The 23,037-nt window shown below is 34.8% G+C and overlaps 1 protein-coding gene across 2 annotated transcripts; it reads left to right on the forward strand.

Annotated features, from left to right (window-relative positions):
* The first annotated feature begins 231 nt into the window (after nt 1–231).
* LOC110799349 (transcription factor bHLH68) lies at nt 232–8,089 on the forward strand. 2 transcript variants are annotated; one of them, XM_022004601.2, is made up of 9 exons: nt 236–875; nt 1,385–1,847; nt 2,613–2,678; nt 3,161–3,226; nt 3,968–4,033; nt 4,190–4,246; nt 6,507–6,551; nt 6,899–6,943; nt 7,668–8,089. In XM_022004601.2, the coding sequence occupies exons 1-9, from the start codon at nt 499–501 to the stop codon at nt 7,797–7,799; spliced, it is 1,317 nt and encodes a 438-aa protein (XP_021860293.1). In that variant the 5' UTR covers nt 236–498; the 3' UTR covers nt 7,800–8,089. The 2 variants fall into 2 exon arrangements, with proteins under 2 accessions (XP_056692975.1, XP_021860293.1); XM_056836997.1 differs by lacking the exon at nt 6,507–6,551 and having other exon boundaries at nt 232–875.
* Nucleotides 8,090–23,037: the final 14,948 nt, after the last annotated feature.

A 23,037-nucleotide genomic window follows, 5' to 3' on the forward strand; every position in this document is an offset into this window, starting at 1 on the left:
AAATATGACAATGTTTTTCTACTCTGTATATATTGAGAACAAACAACTCTATAGTAAATTCTCTAAAATTTTAAATAGTTGTAAGATTTCAAACACGAAGAACTAAAAAAAGGACGAGCACTAGAAAGATAAAAAGGAATTAAACACAGTTAAGCTAAGAAAGAGAAAGAGAGATCGATTATTAAAACTCTACAATTGAAACAGAAAAAACACTAATACATAAAGGGAGTACTAGAAAGATAAAAAGAATTACACACAAATAAGCAAATTAATCAAGAAAGAGATAGAGAGATTATTAATTGAAACTCCATAATTAAAAAAACACACATGTCTTGGGCTTTGCTCCCTCTCTAGCTTATTACGGAGTACTATTTAGTTATTATTAATAAGCTAAACTGCTAAAGCAAAGAAAGTCCTCTAGAAAAGTTTCTATACAAAAGCCTTCTCTTGGTCCTTCAACCAACACAAACACACACACAAATTAAAGAGAGGATAGATATGATGAATAGGGGTGTGTTGCAAAACTCTCCGGTGCAACAATTGATGGCGGCCGGAAATCCAAGTTGGTGGCCAAACATTAATAACAATTTGATGAGGCCACCCATTTTGTCTTCTCATCACCATCAACCACCACCACTACTTCCGCCGCCGTCTTCTTTTCTAGCTCCGCCTCTTAATAACAACAACAACAACCACCATGACGACGACGAAAGTAACAATAATGTTTTATTCCATGCTCAATATAATACGAGTATACCTTTAGTAGCTGCTTCCTCTTCTTCTTGGCTTCATGATCATTCTACTAACCACCACCATGATGACCAACAACAACATCATCATCAACAACTTCCTGAGTCTTGGAGCAACCTTCTCTTGTAAATCTCTCCCCCTTTTAATTTTTATTTATTTATTTAATCTTCATCGATCTATCTATCTATCTATCTATCCGTTTGTTTATCTTTTATCAGTTACTCCTACCATGGCACGCGCACGCACGCGTACACACATGAGCTCAACCATATCCATTCTAGTGTGTGGTTTGTTGTATTTAGTTTGCTTTAGTTTACCGGGTTGTTATCGTCTTCGTTAAATGAGCTATTTGTAAAAAAATAAATAAAATAACTCAACCATATCCCTTTTTTAATTAATGAATATATTTTGCTATGCATGTCTCAAGATTATTGTTAAGTTCCTTAATTAGGTTTCCTTTCCCTATACTATTAGAGTAAGGTGATTTTACTCTTAAAATAGATTTCATATAGCTAGATCCGATCTATGTAAGTTGTAACCTTGATAAAAATGGATGTAGTTTCTCTAACATTTCATCATTTTAATCATTCCCTTATCGAAAATTAATTAAATTTTAATTGATCTATGAATGTAGGGGTGGAGTGTTTTTTGAAGAAGAAGCAAAAAAAATGGAGACAACTAATTGGGAAGAACAAGTAGTACTTCAACAACAAGCTCAACATCATCATCATCATCATCATCATCATCATCCTCATCCTCATGTTGTAGATGTCAAGCAAGAAACCTCAGTAAATAGTTATAATTACAGTGATCAAGAATTTCAGCTTGCAGTTGCAGCTAATAAAGCAAACTGGTCTCATCATCATCTTCCTCAACTCAATAATATTGTTCCCGTTTCGTCTCCTCAATCTTGTGTTACTTCTTTTAGTACTAGTAGCACCAACAACAACAACACCAACAACAACAACAACAACAGCAACAACAGCAACAACAACAACAACGGATTGTTGGATTTCTCCTCTTCTATATGTAGTGAAAATCTTCACTCTAGACAACCTCCTCCTCCTACTCCTCCTGCCCTCGATCGTTCTACCGAGGTAAGTGAAACTATTTTCAATTCATTCTGTCATTCATTCATTATCATCGTAGTAATTTCTGCAACTTTTTTACTGTACATGTCGTTATGACTTTCTATTAATAATTTTTTTGTCAATCCAAATTGATATTATCTTATATTCGATTTTGAATTTTATTGTAGATGCCGAATAACTCTCAATTATATTTAATTTTGAAAATTAAAATTAATTCTCTCCCTGTCAAAAATTTAATTTTTAATTTTAAAACTAAACGAATTTTTTTCTAGAATTTCCTAAATTTAATTAGTCATATAATATTATAAAAAATAGTAATTGGTCATATAATATTAATCATAATAATAACAACATTATAATAATTATATAATAATAATGATAATAATAATAATAATAATAATTATTATTATTGTTATTATTATTATTATTATTATTATTATTATAAACGTGTAAACATTTACATAAAGTTAGATGAAAGTCTAGAACCAAGCTAAGCTGTGCTCCCACCGCTTTCTGAATGCAAAAACTCATTCTATGAAAGATAAATTCACCACAAACTAAAATAAGATGTGCTCGCACCCCTTTATTATTATTATTATTATTATTATTATTATTATTATTATTATTATTATGCAGAGTACGTGTATATCATAGAGTAATTTATAAAAAAATATTATTTTTTATTGAGGGAAGTAATCTGTAAAATTATGGTTAATTTTTTTGTTTTTTTCCTTGTTAAAACTAAAATTGGAATTTTTTGGATGTTTTTAGTGTAATAGTGGGGCAACAAAGAAAGCCAAGGTTCAACCATCATCAACTCCATCAACAGCCTTCAAGGTAAAAAAATAAATCTAGCAAGAATTATTATTATGTGATTTTTGGTACTCTCACTTTCATTGAATTTTCTCCATTCCAAATCTTTTCTTCCTCAGAAAAACACAAGTATAAGTGCACAAAAACACATGTAATTACATACCTACTTTGTGTAACATTTCTTGTCTTTCTCTTATGTCTATTTCTTCCAATTTTCATTATTCTTTCTTTCTTAACTCTTCCTACCTCTCGTCTCTATTCTCATTCTCTCATCTTTAGATCAAGACATACCAATATCCGACTTAATTTTGTCTTAATTACTCCGTATTTATAAAATGTACTATTTTGTTGTCATTTTTTTATTTGTTACGGAGTAATTTGTAAATTATGTGGTGAATTTATTAACAAATATTTTGTGTACTGTCATTATCGGATTTATGGTTTACTGTATGATACTGACTACTAAGTAATATTATCTCCGTTCTTTTTTACGATGTTAAAATCAGGTGAGGAAGGAGAAATTGGGAGATAGAATAACTTCCCTTCATCAGCTTGTCTCACCTTTTGGAAAGGTAATTAAGTCATTATTACACATCATCTATGTTATTAGTCAAGCATAATTAGTAATTAAGCACCATTATGACTTTGGATTAGCAAGTTAATTAAGCTAACTAACAATTATGATGACATGCAAATTCCTCTTTTTCCAGGCATCATACACTACAAGAAATTGTACTATTAACGACGAGAAATCCCGTCGCGAAAGGCCAATAATCGTTGATTAACGACAGGATTTCCTGTCGCGAACCCGTCATAAAAGGGGCCGTCGTTAATAGAAATCCCGTCGTAAACCCGTCGTAAAAGACATTTGCGACGGTTAATCCCGTCATTGTTTGGTTGTTAGCCCCGTCGCAAAAGGCTTTTGCGACGAGATATTTGACCCGTCGTAATTAGGTTGTCGTTAAAGATACAAATTCTTGTAGTGATAACAATAAAGTGTATACCTCTTTCAAAATTTTCATTTTTCTAAAAACATGTCTAATTTGTCTTCTTGTTTTCCCTATTTTTAGGTTAATCAATTTCTTCTAGTGTTCTCTCTCCTTCTATAAGTTTTCAAAAATAAAAAAGTTGCACATTGACAAATATGTCATTCAAACTGTTACACCGTATAATTATTTAGGAATAGAAAAACGGAACACTGATTTACAATAATGTCAATAAAACTGTTATTTTGTAGTATCACAGGAAGTGCGCCAAAATCACTTAAACTTTGTGATCAAAGTAAATCTCATTTTTGGTTGCTCTTTTTGCAGACTGACACAGCTTCTGTCTTGTTAGAAGCCATTGGCTACATTAGATTCCTTCAGAGTCAAATTGAGGTAAGGATGGGCAAAAAAGATTCAATCAATTTATACATAAACAATTAGAAATATTATTTAATTAATTAATACAAATATAAACAAATAAGGGTTACATTTCTCAAAACATTCTTTTGGGTGTATATGGTCATATAATTCCCTCCTCGAATTTTGCAGGCCCTCAGTCTTCCATACCTAAACAACGGAGCAGGAAATAAGATGCAGCCTCACCCTGTAAGATTTTAAACTCTCTATTATGGAGTACTTTTTTGGGAATATATAGGTTCACGGCTTCACAGATGATAACCAGGGGTAATTTAATTGCGAAAATAATTTTAGCAAACCAATCCAGACATATTTTTTGTTAGTGCACAATCACACAACTTTTATGTTCTATTCACACGTAAGTGTACTAAAATCAGTTTTGTTTTAGGGGGTTTTTATTCGACGTCCTCCATCGCTAAAAACGCCCGTGTATTTATAGTGAAAGGACAATTTTACCCTTTTAAAGAAAACTACCCCCATCTCCCTTCACCCTTCCCCTTCCCAAGTTTTAAACTTTTTTTTAATCGAAATTAATATAAACAAATAAATTTTTAAACTACAATTTTTAACAAAAACTTCTAACAATATTTTTTTTTCAATTATATTAATTATTTTAATTATGAAATTTAGTAGTTATTCAATTCTTATTTTTGGCAACACTTTTTAAAATATTCGAAATTAAAAACGAAATGATAAACTTATTATTATTATTATTATTACTTTCGTTTTTACCTGGTGGAAAAAAAATTAATTCATTTTTTTTAAAACACAAGGGCCACCCGTAATTGGCGGCTCGGACCATGGTTGGTCCACCCGGAATTGGCGGCCCGGGCCATGGTTGGTCCACCCGGAATTGGTGGCCCGAACCATGGTTGGCCCACCCGAAATTGGTGGCCCGAACCATGGTTGGTCCACCCGGAATCGGCGGCCCGAACCATGGTTGGTCCACCCGGAATTAGCAGCCCGAACCATGGTTGGGCCGCCCGAAATTGGCGGCCCAGCCATGGTTCGGGCCGCCAATTCCGGGTGGACCAACCATGGTCCGGGCCGCCAATTCCGGGCGACCCTTGTGTTTTTTTTAAAAAAAATGAATTAAAATTTTTTTCCCGCCAGGTAAAAACGAACGTAATTTATTATTTCGTTTTTAGTTTTGGATATTTAAAAAAGTGTTGCCAAAAAAAAATTTGAATAACTATCGAATTTCTTAATTAAAATAATTGAAAAAAATAGAATTGTTAGAATTTTTTGTTTAAAAAATGTATTTGTTTATATATTAAATTCGATTAAAAAAAGTTTACAAATGTGAAGGGGAAGGGTGAAGGGGGAGGGGGTAATTTTCTTTACAAGGGCAAAATCGTCCTTTCACCATAAATATGAGGGCGTTTTTAACGATTGAGGACGTCGAATAGCGATACACTTGTTTAATCGACATACAACTATACTCCGTATAAGAAAGCCAATTTGTCAGCTATGAAACTCGTGTCGTTTGGAACATCCAAACTTTTTGATATTATACTTTTATGGTCGATGATAAAGGTCGCAACACTACAAGAAATTGTACTATTAACGATAGGAAATCCCGTCGCTAAAGGCCAATAATTGTTGATTAACGACGGGGGGTTTTCCGTGTCGAACCCGTCATAAAAAGGGGCCGTTTTAATGGAAAATCCCGTCATTAACCCGTCGTAAAAGACATTTGCGACGGTTGTTTCTGTCTTTGTTGGGTTGTTATCGAGCTTTTGCGACGAGATTTTTACCCGTCGTTATTAGGTTGTCATAAAAGATACAAATTTTTGTAGTGCAAATTGCGACAAATAAAATATGTCGCAATCTTACGTGTCACTCTTTTAATGGTACCACAATTGGATGCCACGTAAACCGCAACTCATCAAATTATTCTTACTATCGACGCCATATTTTTTACTATGAAATATTAAAATAGCTAGGTAAAATCCATAAAAAAGAAGGAAATGATTTTTATGATGGTTATAGTAAAAATATATTCCATTTATTTTGTAAATCATGAATTAAAAAATGAAATTACAATCTAATAATATATTTGTATGAAATTTTAAAATATAGTTGCGAAAAAAAATTATTTTGTAGGAAGTTGCGACATTTATCACTTTGCTACTTTTATATAATTGCATTAATCTCATTTTCTCATCGACCAACTCAATTTTTTTTTTTGATAATTGTATGATCCTATTTTCGTAATAATTTACATTTATGAAAAACTAAAGAAGATTCTGAAATTCAAAGTTCCTAACGCTCCCCCTCACAAAAATTAAAATAATAAAATTGATTCCTCCAGCTTAGGATTATTCATGTTGATTCATTTAATTTGGTCCTTGTTTATCAACATTTTATTTATTAAAAAGCCCTCTTCATTTTTTTTGTTTTCCAAAGAAGAATTAATATTAATGATGTGATAATGCTTTATTTGTAGATTAAAGGGGAGAGGAAGTGTATATTTCCTGAAGACCCTGGTCAGGTAAAGCTTTATTGGATCCATGAACCCCACTTTTTAAGGGCATGTACATAAACTTTGGGTTATTAAAAATAATTGATTTTTCAAAATAAAGCTGCCACTTTTTTCACCCCTTTAATTTTTGTTCTTCTTTTAAGAAACATGTTTTTAAAACTAAAAAAAATTGCAGCTTTCCTGAGATTATAAAAAAAGTTAAGCAATTAAATAAAGCAGTGATTATTGAAGAATAATGATCAAATTATAATTGTATTTGACTCCTCTTAAAAAGCTGATTAGTGTATTAGAAGATGCTAATGCCTTTATTAATTAACTAATTAATTAATTAATTAATGTTTATTCTTTTGCTACAGCTCTTGAATGACAATTGCTTGAAGAGAAAAGGAGGTCCTGATCAGGTAACTAATGCCTTTACAATAAGCACCCTTCAACCAAAACCAAAAAAGAAAAATCTTTTATGGAAAAAATATTTTACTTTATAAATTACTTCTCATGTGTTACATTTTCTTTTTCATGATTTTTTATAGTTCTAGTAATTAAGTAAATGGCCCTTTAAATTATTATTTTTAATTCCAGCTAAAAAAAGTTATGTTTTGCTCACCTTATTTCATTTATTTTAGAATTAAATATGTAAAATAATAAATTTAATAAGTCCAGTTTATATCAATTAAGTTTAATTCAATTGAATGAACACTCCCCAATTGAAAATGACACATATAAAAGCATTCATATTTGCATAAAAACATGTTTGAGTGGTAGATTAAATTTCAAAATGTCAAGAACTCTCAGAACCGGAGGTTAGATGATTGGAAATGGTTGATTCCTATCAACAGACGTAGTTGTTTGCGTAAGTGCCTCCTTAATATTCTTTTACATGATCCATTTTACAAAACCAATTTTTTCCGTTTGGTATCTTTAATTTATGTTTTCAATTTTCTGTTTTTAAAAAATAAATTAAAAACACCATAAAGGATAGTTTCTAGGTTTTCTTTACAAGTTTTCAAAATCTTAATGCCTATTAAACAAAGTTTGAGTTCTTAATTCAAAATAAATTACGAGATTATGAAAATCATAAAATCAAAAACTGAAAACTGATATCATGTTTCCTTTTGATAATGCTAGGATTTATATAAAGAGGCAAAGGACTTGAGGAGTAGAGGACTATGCTTAGTTCCAGTGTCTTGCACATTACATGTTGGGAGTGAAAACGGAGCTGATTATTGGGCTCCGGCACTTGGTGGTGGTTTCCGGTAGACGGTGTTAGAGATTCGATGCATCGACGACGGCACACGGGAGCTTCAATTGAAATGATATACCATCATTAGCAGTCAATCTGCCCAACAATATCTTTCTTTCTAGGTAGGAAGAAAACACAAGGTTGATTGCTCCTGATGCTATGTTCTACTTCTCTTGGATTGCATTTCAAGTGTGCTGTTATTTTAATTTTAGATTTAAGATTTCAAGCTAGTGTTTTTTTAAACAATCTAGTTTTAAGAATAAGCTACTACTTTTAATCAAGATTTCCCAATTTATTTTGGTACCAATATAGTATTATGAATGTTGATTTCATGTGCATGTTTCCCATGCAATGATGCAATTGCATGCGATTCTTCATATAGAAATTAGATTTTGGGCATGGGCGATTTCCCGATCCGAGTGGCCGAGTCATCACCTGGATAATTGTTACTATGCCTAGTTTTCTGCAAAAATATATAAAAACAATCATAATTTACTCCTATTTTTTTATTAAAATCATTTTTTAATTATCACTTTATTATAAATTGCATAGCCAAGTGGATGAGTCATTAGTAGTTCCAATGACTAAGTCATGAGTTCGAATCTTGTATTTATAATTTTTGAATAATATTGGAAGACATGTAATGACATGTGTCGAATCAAAAGTGGAGGGCGCCACATGATATTGCTTACTTTCTTACAAACGCCTTTTAATAGATTAACTAGTTTATGGCCCGGGCGTTGCTCCGGGTTTTACTTTTAGTGGGATTTCCTTATTTTAAATATGTGCGTATGTGGTGCTATTATTTGATTTCCATGCAAGATCAGTGGCCGATCAACAAACTTCCTTCCCATATCCGAAAATCAAAACAAAGTCGAGTTCTCTTCTTCATGATTAGTTGATTATTATACTCTTGTCAATGTTTCCCTCTTCCGCACTCATAATTACACTCCATTACCCTAATTTTATTTTTATTTTTCAAGCTTAAGTTGAGAAGAGAAGAATTGTACATTTATAAGTTAAGTAATTAATTCCCTTTTGTTTTTTTCCCCTTTAATTCATTATTATTCATTTTAAAAAGGTTGTATTTATTATTTAAATAGAAAAATATAACATCATTGTGGCTAGCTAAGATGGTAAGAATGGTAACTTCAAATTCAAGAGGTCTAGTCACTACTACAAAAAAGGGTATAGAGTACTGTTGAAACACACTTTATAGGACGCCTTAGAGGCGTTCTCCAACTCAGCGCGCTATAAAGTTTATAAACGGGTAAAAAAAGCGTTTTATATACCTAGGCATAAAGTACAGTGATAAGAGATAAGCGTTCTCTATTCCCTTTCTAAAATCAGAAAATGAAGAAGGAATATAGAACGGTTAACGTACATAAACGTCTCCTATACTCTATAATAAAGCGCGCCTTCCGTACATAACCGTCCTCTATTCTACCAGTTAAATATTGAGATACAGAACACCTTCCATACATAGGCGTACTATATACGCTTCCTAAAATCAATAAAAGGAGAAGAAATATTGAGTTGTTATCATACGTAACCGTTAAATAAACAATAAAATAGGTAACGATTATTCTTCTTTTATAAAAAAAAAATCTAAATACGCGATTATCAAAAATAATTGTGTACATTAATTTATTAATATTACAATATAATTCGAATACATATCAATAAACAAATATACATACTAACATAAATATACAATGTCAAAAACAGAAAATGAATAAATTGGTGTGCCCAGACTACAACTATTTTTAGTACGTTCTTCGTCTTTTTAATTCGCCAGCAACTGATGGGAAAAACCATTCAAAGTTGTTTAATCAATGGGAGAAATTCACCACCCATGACATAAAAATTCCACCTCATAACACATCCACATCTAGCTTAAACCTGAAATCACAAAAAGTAAATTAGAGGAATTACGAAATTTTGCTCTACTTCAGGTGAAATTACTGATATCATTTTGACTCGTGAAATTAGCAAAAATAATTCTTGCATAAAGTCATATAACCCCTGCTTACACAATTAAAATCTCTTTGATAAGAATATGTCCAGGCCTTGATAACAACCAATCAAATTTAAATCATACTTAGAAGTAACATTTAATGATTTAATCATACCTCATCTACTTCTTCAACCGGATCATTCACACCTGCATTATACAATGTCCTCTTCCCAGGATCTGACAACACTAAAAACCAATACAAGAGATTTTGAGTTAAAAACTTGCACGGATCGTAATGTAACATTTTCAAACACTACACTAATGTGAGAACTGGTAAGTGACAACTAAACTACACAAATGAAAAGTTCTAACATTTAAACCAAAGTACAAATTATACTTTCAAGTACGTTTTATAAAATTAAGATTACAAAGCACTATATCAAAACGTAACAGGCTTACATCAGTGTTAATGGGGGCAGAAGGAAGAAGGGAATCCGAGATACGACGGTGGAGCGGCAGTCGCAACGGCGGGAGGCTGTAGATTAATTCGATCAGATATCAATCAAAATCAAGGCGAACATTCAAAGGGAAGACAAATAAAACCTAAATAAATGATAATAATTGGGGAAAAAGAAATGAATCAAATAAACATTAAATCAGAAAAATTAAAATTGGATTACCTTAGATCTTGCTAAAAAGATCAAGCATTCTTGCTAATTACTTCCGGCGGAGTAAGGTTACATATTTCGGCGGAGTAAGGTACATAAATACACAAGCTACGCACGCCGCTTCTGGTATGTCGATGAGTCTAAAACCATTCTCTCCGCCGTCAGTGCCGCCCTCGGCTGAATTCGAGAGCAACACTCCCATTTTATATGTTTGTATATGCGGATAAAACAAAAATTCGTGAGAAATATCTGGAAATTTAAAGAGCACGAACCATTTTGGGAAGATTAAATCTGCTGAAAATCAAGTACGAGGATTATTGAGATTGAAATTGCAAATGGAGAGTAATTTTTTTTTGTAAACCAGATATGTAAATTATTGTGAAGTGATGAAAGAGATGAGAAGAAAAAGAAAACAAAATTATAACTGTAAAAGAGAGTGAGGTTGCGGCTAATGCGGTAGGTGGAACTAGGTTATGAAATATTTTAAGGTATTGGGGTTTAATTTAGGCTAATTTTTGGGAAAATGATAAGGAGCGGTTGGTATGATAACCGCTTTGTATGCTTATTAATTTAACAATATTTATTAATTTAAAAATATTTTATTTTGGTAAAAGGGAAAGAAACGTATTTATAAGGTAGGCGCTTTATATTGTCAAACATACAAGACTGTCATAAGAGACAACCGTTTTATATAATTATGTGAAACGCATAACACACTTAACCGTTCTATATCTAGCGTTACGTATTTCAGTTCTTGTAGTAGTGAGTATTCAATCCTTGCTACATGCGTTTTGGTTGTCAACTACATGTCATTATACTTAGTAGTGGTGATGTGGCATAATAAGGAGGGATCTACGTGGCACATATACGTTCTTATAAACGCCTTTTAATATATTAGTATAGATATAGATTGCACTTATATTCGACATTACAAATTTGTTAAATACCGTCTAATAACTAATTTCTAACGTCTTGATAAAGATGAGTTATTGCTCCAACGTCTTGATAAAGATGAGTTATTGCTCCAACGTCTTGATAGAGCTATTGTAGATCAACAATTTGCAATACTCTATCCCCAAGCAACTATCTCTTACGGTATCTTCTCGGTTTCAGATCATGCTCCAGTATTTTTTGAAACGATATCGCCTAATCTTCACCAAAATAAACTCTTTCGATTTCTAATCCATGGACCTTGGATGGTGAATCTCATTCCATTGTCAAAAAACTTTGGAACTCTAGAAGAGAGAGATCTCGTTTCTTTAGAATTAAAGAAAAGTTATCTTCCATTAAAACAACCATTAGGGAATGGTCCAAAAAGAAATTTGGAAATAATATTTTCAAACTCCAAGTAAATAATGATAAAATCAAAGAACTTGGAATCAAACTTATTCAACAACCTTTTAACCCAATGTACAAAGATCACCTTCAACGAATGATTAAGCAGCGAGAAAAACTCCGGTTATTTGGCCAAAGCTGTTGAAAAAAGGTTCTTCAAAAAATAATGGCTTACACAAGGTGATAGAAATACTAGTTTCTTTCACCAACGAACTAAAGCAATTGTAGCACGAAATACGATATTCCGTCTCCAAAATAACCTTGATTTATGGGAATCGGACCCATCCATATTTTCAAACATGCGGCTAACAGCTTTCAAACACCGTTTTACCTCTGCTAATCCTCTTCCAAGATCTACTGACCTCACTTTTTTGCCAACTTTTGTCTTTACACAAGAACAACATGTTAGGTTATGATACATATAAACGAATATAAATCATGCGGAAAAACCATAAATGCCAGGATTCCAAATTAATTGATATAATACGATCATAGATATGGTGAAAGGAAGTTTTTATTTGATTCGATTTTTATGTATTTGTTAGATTTAAATCTTTATGTATATGTCGTATGACTTTTTATCAATGAATTAATTTGTTTATAAAAAAAAAAAGGTAGTTTCCTGAAGCAAGGTTGAGCTTTGTAGTAAGTTTTCCGAGATGAGGTTCAAGTGATCATTGTATGATCGTGTCATCCCCGTGATGGGCTGGAGGGGGAGATTGTTGTGGGTCCAGCCCACTTTTGTGCATAAGTTATGTTAATACTTGTGCTTGTATTTTAAGTGGAATCCCAATTTTCACTTATTGTTGTGGGCCAATGTTAGGTTATGTTGAAGCTTCTTTGGGAAGTTTAGGGTAACCTTTGGCTGACTTGATAGGCAGCAAAGGAGTGTGAGAAAATCAGAAAAATACACACAAAAAAGGAGAGGAGAGAAAGAGAAGAGAGGTGTTCGTAGCTCTCATGGAAGTCATCAGAAAACTGCCGTTTGCACAATCGGATCGTGCTGATTTTTGGTCAGCTTGTTAAGGATACATAGGGCCTCACTTTGAACAATTGGATCGTCGTTTTGAGCTCTGGTTTGTCCGTGGTCGCTGCTGGACAGAACCTACGTTTTTGGGTGATATTCTTCATCTCTTGTTTCTTAGTTGTTCATCTCTTATATATGCAAGTGTTGGTGGGTTGTTAACCTTTGTATGTATGATTTGGGTTCTTTTTCCCTCACAAGTCCCGTGGTTTTTACTCTTCACATCAAAAGGGGTTTTCACGTATAATTCGTGTGTGTTGATTGTTTTTGTTCGTCCGTATTTGATTGTTTTTGTTCGTCCGTATTTGATTGTTTCTTGCTGTCCATTATTGTTTGATTAATAGGTTATTTGCTTGGTGGATTATTTTTGGTGTATTGGAGTTATATTTGTTGGTTGATTATCTTGGAGTTTATCCTTGTGGATATTTGATATACTACTAGGGTCCTATCAGTTGCTATCAGAGCGGGGTTTTAATTTGATCATTTTTATGGAGTCTACTAGTAGTAGCGGAGGTAGTTCAATGGTTAAATTGACATCAACCAATTATTCCATCCGGAGACCGACGATGGAGGATTTGCTATATTGCAAATATTTGTATGATCCAATTGAACAACCACAAAAGCCGATAGCACCATTTCTAAACCTGAATAACCAGAAAAAGATTGGGGAAAGTTAAAGAGGAAAACTTGGGGAACTATCAGATAGTGGATTGATATTAGCATTTTCAACCATGTGTCTAAGGAGTCCGACCCATATGATTTGTGGAAGAAATTGAAAGGTCTTTATGAAAGGACGACAACACATAACAAAGCTTCATTAATCAAGAGACTTGTTAATTTGAAATTGAAAGGTGGAAAGTCTGTTTCTGGGCATTTGAGTAACTTTCGTGATATTATTAACAGGCTAACTACTATGAATATTGTTCCTGATGATGAATTGCAGGTTTTTTTCTTGTTGAGTTCGTTGCCAGATAGTTAGAAAACCTTGGTTGTGACTATTAGTAACTCTGCTCCAGAAGGTGTTCTATCTTTGGATGTGATCAAAGAAAGCATGTTCAATGAAGAGATTAGAAGAAATGAGATGGGAGTTGACAATTCACATGCTCTTATTGTTGAGAATCGTGGAAGACGCAAGAGTAAGGGTCCCAAAGGTCATGACAACTCAAAAGGGAGGTCCAAACATAGAGACAAAGAAACTAGGACATGTCATTACTGCAACAAGTCTGGCCATATCAAAAAGTTTGCCTACCGTTGGAAGAAAGAACAAGGTAAGAAACAAGACTCACAAAAGTAGGGAGATGATAAAATACTGCAGCAACCGCTTCTAAGAGTGGTGATGAGGTCGCTTTAATTTGTGCAACCAATGAGTGTCATCATGTGTATAGTTCAGACACAGAGTGGCTTGTAGATTCAGGTGCATCATATCATTGTGTTCCCAAAAGGGAGTATTTCACAAGCTATCAATCTGGTGATTTTGGTAGTGTGAGGATGGGGAACAAGAGCTCAGCTAGCATTGTTGGGTTAGGTGATATTCATGTGAAGACAAGTGTTGGGTGCATGCTTACATTGAAGAATGTCCGCTATATCCCTGATTTACGCCTAACATGTTGTCTGCAAATGTCCTTGATCTAGAAGGGTTCCGGCATACCTTTTGTGATGGTAAGTGAAAATTGTCTAAGGGCTCGATGAAAGTTGCTCGTGGCGAGTTGTGTTGCTCTTTGTATAATACATACTTTAGTGTATGTTCTGGTGAGATGAATGCATTTGAAGAAAAGAATTCTCCAAATTTGTGGCATTGAAGGCTAGGGCATATGAGTGACAAGGGGATCAAATGGTTATCAGGAAAATCTCTTATTCCTGTTGATAAATCAGTTTCTCTTGACCCTTGTGATCATTGTTTGGCAGGTAAGAAGCATATAGCTTCCTTTTCTAGGAAGTCCGCCAGAAGGCAAGAAAAGTGAAAGTTATTTCACTCCGATGTTTGTGGTCCTATTGAGGTGGATTCTCTTGGTGGTAATAGATATTTTTTCACTTTCATTGGTGATGCTACTCGAAGAACTTGGGTGTATATGTTGAAAACAAAAGGGCAAGTGTTCGAGATTTTCAGAAAGTTTTATGCAATGGTAGAAAGGGAGACCGAAAGAAAGTTGAAGTGTCTTCTATCTATCAATGGTGGTGAGTATACTAGAATGAGTTCAAGTATTATTTCTCACAACATGGCATTAGACATGAGAAGATAGAGCCCAGCACACCACAACCCAATGGAGTTGCTGAGAGGATGAACAAAACCATTGTAGAGAAGTTGAGGTGCATGCTTAGAATGTCTGATCTTCCTAAGACATTCTGGGCCGAAACAACGCTATGTGCCGTGTATTTGATTAATCGATCTCCTTCGGTTCCTCTTGGTCTTGACATTCCAGAGAGAATGGAAGGGAAGTGATCCCAATTATTCGCATTTGAGAGTCTTTGGCAGCAAGGCATACATACATGTGCCTAAAGAGCAAAGGTAAAAGCTTGATTCAAAATCTAATCCATGTGTATTTGTTGGGTATGGGGATGAAGAGTATGATTTTAGACTCTATGATCCAGAAAAGAAGAAGGTAGTGAGAAGCAGAGATTTAGTATTCTTTGAGCACAAGAAGGGTGTAGATCTTCTAAGTACAAGGTATACTTCTACTTCATATTTGTCTTTTGATACTACTAATGGTTCTACTTCTACTCCTCCTGTTATTCAGCCAGCAAATGTGAATGTTGATGATGTACTTGATGAAGTACATGATGATTTGTGTGAGGTACAACCTGATGATAATGTACCAGATCATGTAGGTGATGATGATGATCTTGATGAGTCTTCATCTGATGAAAAAATCCATGAGAAAACGGTTTATGATGAGGTTCATGAGCAGGGGGGCAACCTACCCCTCAAGTGGAGGATACACATGTTCGAAGGTCCACTAGAGAGTGTAACCTTCAATAAAGTATCCAAGCTCAGAGTCCATTCTAGTTAGTCAAGATGGAGTGCCAAAAAACTATCAAGAGGTGTTGTCTCATGATGAGAAAATTCATTGGCTCGATGCAATGAAAGAGGAGATGGATTCCTTGGAAAAGAATGACACATATGAGCTAGTGAAGCCTCTCAAGGGAAAGACAGTCTTGAGAAACATATGGTTTTTCAAGAACAAGAAAGATAGTGAGAAGACAGTGAAGCGCAATGCCAGATTGGTGGTAATGGGATACAACCAGAAAAAGGGCATTGACTTTGATGATATCTTCTCTCCGATGGTCCAAATGACATCTATCAAAATTGTGTAGGGTTTGGTAGCAAGTCTTGATCTTGAGTTGGAGCAACTTGATGTAAAAACTGCATTTTTACATGGTGACTTGCATGAAGATATCTACATGGAGCAACCTGAAAGTTTTGAAGATGGGAAAAATAAACTTGTTTGCAAGTTGAAGAAGAGTCTTTACGGGCTCAAACAGGCACCAAGGCAGTGGTACCGGAAATTTGATTCGTTTATGACAAGGAATGGTTATAAACGAACTACAACCGATCCTTGTGTGTATTTCAGAAAGTTTCCTGGAGGTAATTTTATCATCCTTCTTTTATATGTATATGATATACTGATAGTTGGACAAGATGCATATATGATTCAAAGTTTGAAGAAAGCTTTGTCCAAGTCATTTGACATGAAAGACTTGGGTCCTGCAAAGAAAATCTTAGGCACGGAGATTGCTCGTGACAGGAAAGTTGGAAAATTGTGGTTATCCCAGGAGAAGTATATTGAACGGGTGCTTGAAAGGTTCAATATGAAGCATGCTAAGCCTGTTAGTACACCACTAGTTACTCACATCAAGCTAAGTAAGAGAGTTTGTCCTATAGCAAAGAAGGAGAAAGAAGCTATGTGATCCATTCCTTACTCTTCTGTTGTTGGTTCATTGATGTACTAGACCTGATATTGCACATACGGTCGGTTTGGTGAGCCGTTTCTTATCCAATTCGGGTAAGGCTCACTGGGAAGTAGTGAAGTGGATCTTCAGATACTTGCGGGGCATCTCCAAATTGAGTCTATGTTATGGAGGTGACAAACCTATACTTGAAGGCTATATTTGTAATACCTCGTATTTTTATAATATTTATAAATATACTTTATTATATTTATAAAGAATTTTACGATTTATTAGCATTTAAATAATATTTAAATGTATTTAATGTATTTTAATTAATTAGAATATTTATTATTTTAATTAATTACGAAACAAATTTAATTCTTGAGTCGGGAAATTAAATGAGTTGCAAATGATTTTAAAGCTTCGGGTTTTAAATAAAAAGTCAAATTTGTTTTATTAAACGAGCCCAATCCAAACAGTTCAATTTAAATCCTAAACTAGCCCAATTCATTTAATTCCTAAGCCCAACTCAAATATCCTAAGCCTAGCCCATCAAGGGATTAGGGAGCCTATAAATAGGACTCCCCATCATTAAATAAACCCCTAAAATTTCATAAAGCCCCTTTTTGATTTCTTGCCCAACACTCCTCTCTCTCTCTCCTCTTTGGTTCGGTCCGCCCGCACGCACAGCACGAGCACGGTCGTGCCTCGTGTGCTGCTCGTGTGTTGCTCGCCCCTTGTTGCTCGCCCCTCCCTCTTGCTCGAGCCCAGCCAGCGCGCCCTCGTGTGCTGCTGTGCTGTTGTTGTTGTTGCTGCTGTGTGCGTTGCTCGCGCCAGCCACGCCCACACTCTCCCTCTCTCGCCCTCGCGCGCCAGCACCCACACTCACCTTCTCTCGCTCTCTCCTCGCGCACAGCGCGCGCCTGCAGCCCTCGCGCCCAGCCCCTGCGCGCAGCCCCTGCTCGTCGCCCCTCTCGCCCGCGCGCGCGCACACACGACGTGTGTGTGTGTGTGTTGTTGTTGTTCGTGTTCGTTTTCCAATCTCTTTTCGCCCAATCACCCTAATTCGTGATTGTTCCGTGCTATAGGCCGGATTGGTATAATTCTCTTCTTCCTTACCTATTCTATTTAAATTCCGTATTTTAAATTATTATATTAATATTATTTTGAGTAATTAAAGTGCTGGGAACCGGTTATGAATACCGTGGTTTGAGGATTTGTGTGTTGTGATTCATTAGGTTTGTTTTAATTATTAAAGGATGAATTTTCAGATTTGTTTATTTAATAAAGCATGGATTTTTATGATATTAAACTAGTGTTATTGGGATTTTCAAGTTAGGGTTTTAACCTAGACCTAATGAGTCAATTGATTAGCATAATTAGGTGATGATTTTAATTATGATAATCAATTATATTTTTAGATTTGAATAAAGGTTTAAAGTGTTGATTTTTATTGATTTTAAATGCGGAAAAAGTATGTTTTTGTACTAGGGATTGATTTTGCAAATTGAGACGACTTTATTATTGAAAAACGATTGAATTCTAAAGTCTAAAGGAAGTTTTAATTTTTATAAAGTTGCTGGAAATTTAATGAACATGGAAATAATTTAAGTTTCATTATTTTGATGATAGGAGGTGATTTCTAGTTGAGTGCTCGTTATTGCAAAGTGGCCCCTACGCTTAGGTATTCAAGGTACGTACAAGTCTAGGGCGACCACACCTTTTGTCAACGACATTACATGATTGTTGATGATGTGAATTACATTATGTGAAATCATGTTTATTTTGGTGAACGAGCATGTGTTTTGTGATGTTGGATTTATTGAATTAATTGTTGAACAAGCATGTTGAAATTATTATGAGTATGGATTTCATTGTCAATCATGTTGTTCAATATTTATGCATGTATGGTTCAATTCACATGCAAGGGATGGATTAATTATTTGTATGCTATTGTACGGGATGTCTAGCATACTTTGAGCCATTTATTTGTACCTCGTTGTACTATTTATTTTACCACATGTGAAGGGTTAGCTCACGTAAGCCACCGCACATGTAGGGTTCAGTTGGGAATATTATGTATGAAATGAATTAGGAATTGTCGTGCAAGGGCACAACCCTCATGTTAATATGCATGATGTGGAGTCTCACTTTGGTGAGGAGGAACATGGTAGTAATATCACAAATGTCTTGCTTGGTTGATCACAAGTCTTAATGCATTAAAATAAGATTGTTTTGGTTGTCGTTTATTAATTGTATGTATGCATGTTGTCGAGTCTTGAGTTCGCCTTTATTAAAATATTAATAAACGTAAAGTGCAACCGGAACAAGCTTCAAAACTCTTGGAACGTATATACCTTGAGTATGAACAATGGGGGGAGTCTTGCCGGAAAGCTCGTACTCCTACTAATGATACAAGACGTTGTTTCATTTATATTATGCGCAGGAATTCCGTCGGTATGGCCCGACACTCGGTATGGCCCGATTTTATTATTATTATATTTGGTGTTTGGTTGGCTCCCATCACCTTTTTCCTTTGTGGATTATTCTTTTGGCCCGTTCGAAGCTTATTCTAGTTAAATTGTGAGTCAAGAGTCGAGTCAAGAGTCGAGTCTTGTATCTCATGACTGTTTGATTTGTTAGTATATGGCTTTTGCATGTTGATTAGTATTTAGTGAGTGATGCATGCTTTAGTTTCATTACTCTATGCTTGTAAGTACTCAGCTTTTGCTGACTACGTGCTTTGTGTGTTTCCGGTCATGGCCTTTGCCTTAATGACCCTATGATGATCCATCATTTGCACTTGCATTGTTGGGGAGTAGAATAATATAGCAGGTTGGTAGATCAAGTACGATCGAAATCATGTGGCTTGGGATGATTGAGAGAGTTGCATGTTTTCGTCCTTTGAAACTATTTTATTTAATATTTTAATTATGTTTGAAATGTTTGGATTATTTATATTTTGGGTTTTGGGCCATTATGGTTCCAAATTGTAGGAGGCCTCGATATTTTATTAATTATGGTTTTTAAAAGTTAGTTGACATTTAATTCCGCTGCGTAATTCTGGTAATAGCCTTAGCCGTTATCACGGTGGCGGTAATACTTTAGTAATTCCTTTATTTTAAGTTGGAAAATGGTTTTATAAAAGCAAGGAATTATTAGGGTGTTACAAAGTGGTATTTGCAGAGCTCTAGTTTGAGAGCTGCTTTGCATTAATTAATAGTGCAAAGTGGTAAATCCTTAAACTACGATTGCGGAACTTTAGGATTTTTAAATATTATTTTCCTAAAGTCAAAACGTATTATTTTGAGTACTCAATATTTTAAAGGTCAAATATCAATTATTTTGGGTCGTTTGAAATTAGTGGAAAAGTCGGATTATTATTTAATATTAATTAAATTTTTTGAATTTTTTTTATTTTTCCGATTTTTTTATTTTTTCGAATTTTTCGAATTTTTCGAATTTTTCGAATTAATTTTCTTAATTTCGGAAATTATCTTATTTAATTATCCGAATTATTTTAATCATTTATTTATTTATTTATTTTATTCGAATATTATTTCGAATTTATGTTTAAAATTTTCGGATTTTTTTTATTATTTATCCGAAATTTATTTATTTATTTAATTAATCAATAATTCTTATTAATTTTCGATTTTAATTTAAATAATTTCAACAAAGTTAGGAGTTATTTCGTAATTAATTTCGAAAATTTATATTATTTTCAAGTGAGAAATGGGTAGATTAAGAAAGGGCATATTAGTTTAAGTATGCATTTTATGTGATTATGTGGATTATTAATTGCCATGTATATGTTCTAATCATGTTTTATCTTGCTTTATGTGATTAATTGCATCATATTTCATGTTGAGCATATATTTGTGCATTGAAATTGTATGGCTCCCCGAACTATTTATTGTATCCTTTTTGGGGTTGGAATTTCTATGGAAACGCGTTAGTAAGACTTTTGAGTTGTGAATTTTCAGGAATTAAGGATGCTACCTTCTAAGTTCACCAGTTTAGGATACTTAGAGAAGATGGATAATGAGACTCCTCGCACGTATGTTCAGAAGATCGTGTTTTCTTGTGACTATTTGGCTTCGACCAAGAACATGCCCCACCTTAGGCACAAAGATATGATGGCTAGTATGATTATACATTGTTTACCCCATAAGAACCCCTACATAGACCTCAAGAATAGGTTCAGTGACATGCATTATGGTGATGGTACCCCTAATTGGTACAAATATGGGACTAGTGATGGTAGGTGGAAGTATGATTCTGAGGTTCTTGCTACTATCCTAGAGGTTGCGGAAATTAGCTATGAGGATGGAAAGTATTATGAGGGTCTAGGTATGGGCTATGGAGGAATAGAAAGTGATGGTGAGGATGGCATGATCCATGATGAGCAAGCTAGTGATGTTGAGGAGGATAGTGATGATGATGTGGTAGAGATTGAGAATCCTAACCATATAGTTCCTGAACCAACCATTGAGATATCCAGTGGATCTGAAGATGAGCTTGAAGAGAATAATGTGGTTGATAGTGAGCCACAACAAAATGATGAGGCTATGGATGAAGACTCGGATCCGGAAGAAGACTTGGATGATCCTAATGATCAAGACTTTACTCCAGAGCAATACAAGGAAAGAAATGACCGTCGTGATGACGTTAGTCTCTAGAGAAATGTAATCCTTAGTTTTATTTTTCGTTGATTAATAAAGTGGCAAAGCTACTACTTATGGTTTTAGTTTATTATAGTTGGAGAATAAATGTTATGGCATTAGTGGATGTAAGACTTATTCATTGGAGTTTTAATAAAAGAATAGAATTTCCTTTTTCGTTTTCCTTTAAGTTTAATTCTCAATTCTAAGCCTTGTGGGTATCGCAAAGGGATTATTTGTTATTTCTGGAATGAAATTTTATGTGCAAGGTGGTTTAGTAGGAACCATCTAAATTTACTTGCATCGAATAGTGGGGTGAGAAGGCCCGGAAGTGGCGCAAACTCTTCCCCCTAGGTGGCGCTTAAGTGTGTTTTTGTCATGAGTAGGTTCGTTGTAGAACCAATACCTTAGTGATGTCATGTCCAACCAATATTAAAGTTAGCCTTTTTATTTATTCAGGAGAAGGGATATGGCTAGCTAAGAGATTTCTGAAGTGGTTAGAAAACTAGCTGAGGTAGTTCGTGACCTAGATCAAACAAGAGCAAACCCAATGCATGACCCGGCTGGGGAAATGTTTAAGAAAATAGCTCAAAGCAAGCCTCCACTCTATAGCGGAGAGATTGAACCAAGTGTGTTGGAGAACTGGTTGAGAGAGTTTGATAAACTCATTGTAGCTGTGAATTGCCCCGAAAACCTTAGGGTGAATAGTGCTGTGTACTACCTGAGAGGTGAAGCTGATCTGTGGTGGCAACGATCTAAAAATACCCTTAGAGCCACACCTAACTTTGGATGGGAAGCATTCAAAACTGCACTACGGAACAAGTTTTACCCACCCTACCTGAAGAAGCAAAAGGCGCAAGAGTTCATTGAACTCAAAATGGGAAGTCTGTCTGTGACGGAATACTATTCTAAGTTTATAGAGCTGTCTAGGTTTGCACCTGAAGTGGTGGCAACGGAAGAGCTCAGGGCTCAAAGATTTGAGAATGATTTGACCATGGACTTACAGCTGTTGTTGTCTGGAGAGATCTTTACCTCATTAGACACCCTGTACGGAAAAGCTGCTCACCTATATGGGCTACAGCAAAGGAAGAATGGTAGTGCTGAAAAGAGAAAGGATGGTGGAAAATCAAATCAAGGAAATAGTCATCAGAATCAGGGGAAATTTAAGAAGCACAAAGGAAATGGGAATTTCCAGTTTAGGGTTAACAATGGTGGTAATCGCAACAACCAAGGTGGTGGAAATCAGTCTGGAAGGAATGGAGTACGGACCTACGAATGTAGGCGCTGTAACATGAATCACCCTGGAAAGGATTGTGATGGGAACTTGGTGACTTCTAGATTCTGTCAGAAGTTAGGCCATAGGGAGTATGAATTCTATTCTAAGAATGGAAAGCCTAACCAAGGTAACCACCAAGGCAATAACCGGAACAATCAAAACCGGAATGGGGGAAATGGAGGTGGAAACCAAAGGAACTACCAAAGTGGTAAAAATGGCAATAGCAATGGCAATCACCAGAACCATGGAAAGCCTGGAGGGAACCAACAGCAGAATGGGAATCGAAACAACAATGGGAACACCAATGGAGGTGGCTATAACAAAGGAGTTGGCCAAGGAAAGTTGAATGTGATATCTAGGCAAGAAGTGGAGACTTCCTTTGACGTCATAGCGGGTACTTTTTCTATTAATTCCTTTTCAGTTTAAGTTCTATTTGATTTTGG

Source organism: Spinacia oleracea, chromosome 2, assembly GCF_020520425.1.
Source record: "Spinacia oleracea cultivar Varoflay chromosome 2, BTI_SOV_V1, whole genome shotgun sequence".
Classification (NCBI taxonomy): Eukaryota; Viridiplantae; Streptophyta; class Magnoliopsida; order Caryophyllales; family Amaranthaceae; genus Spinacia; species Spinacia oleracea.

Excerpts from the sequence above, each read along its gene's own strand:
- LOC110799349 (XM_022004601.2), top strand. The coding sequence starts at position 499 with ATGATGAATAGGGGTGTGTTGCAAAACTCTCCGGTGCAACAATTGATG. Across the intron at positions 876-1,384 it reads TCTTGGAGCAACCTTCTCTT|GGGTGGAGTGTTTTTTGAAG; the intron begins GTAAATCTCTCC and ends CTATGAATGTAG. Across the intron at positions 6,944-7,667 it reads GAAAAGGAGGTCCTGATCAG|GATTTATATAAAGAGGCAAA; the intron begins GTAACTAATGCC and ends TGATAATGCTAG.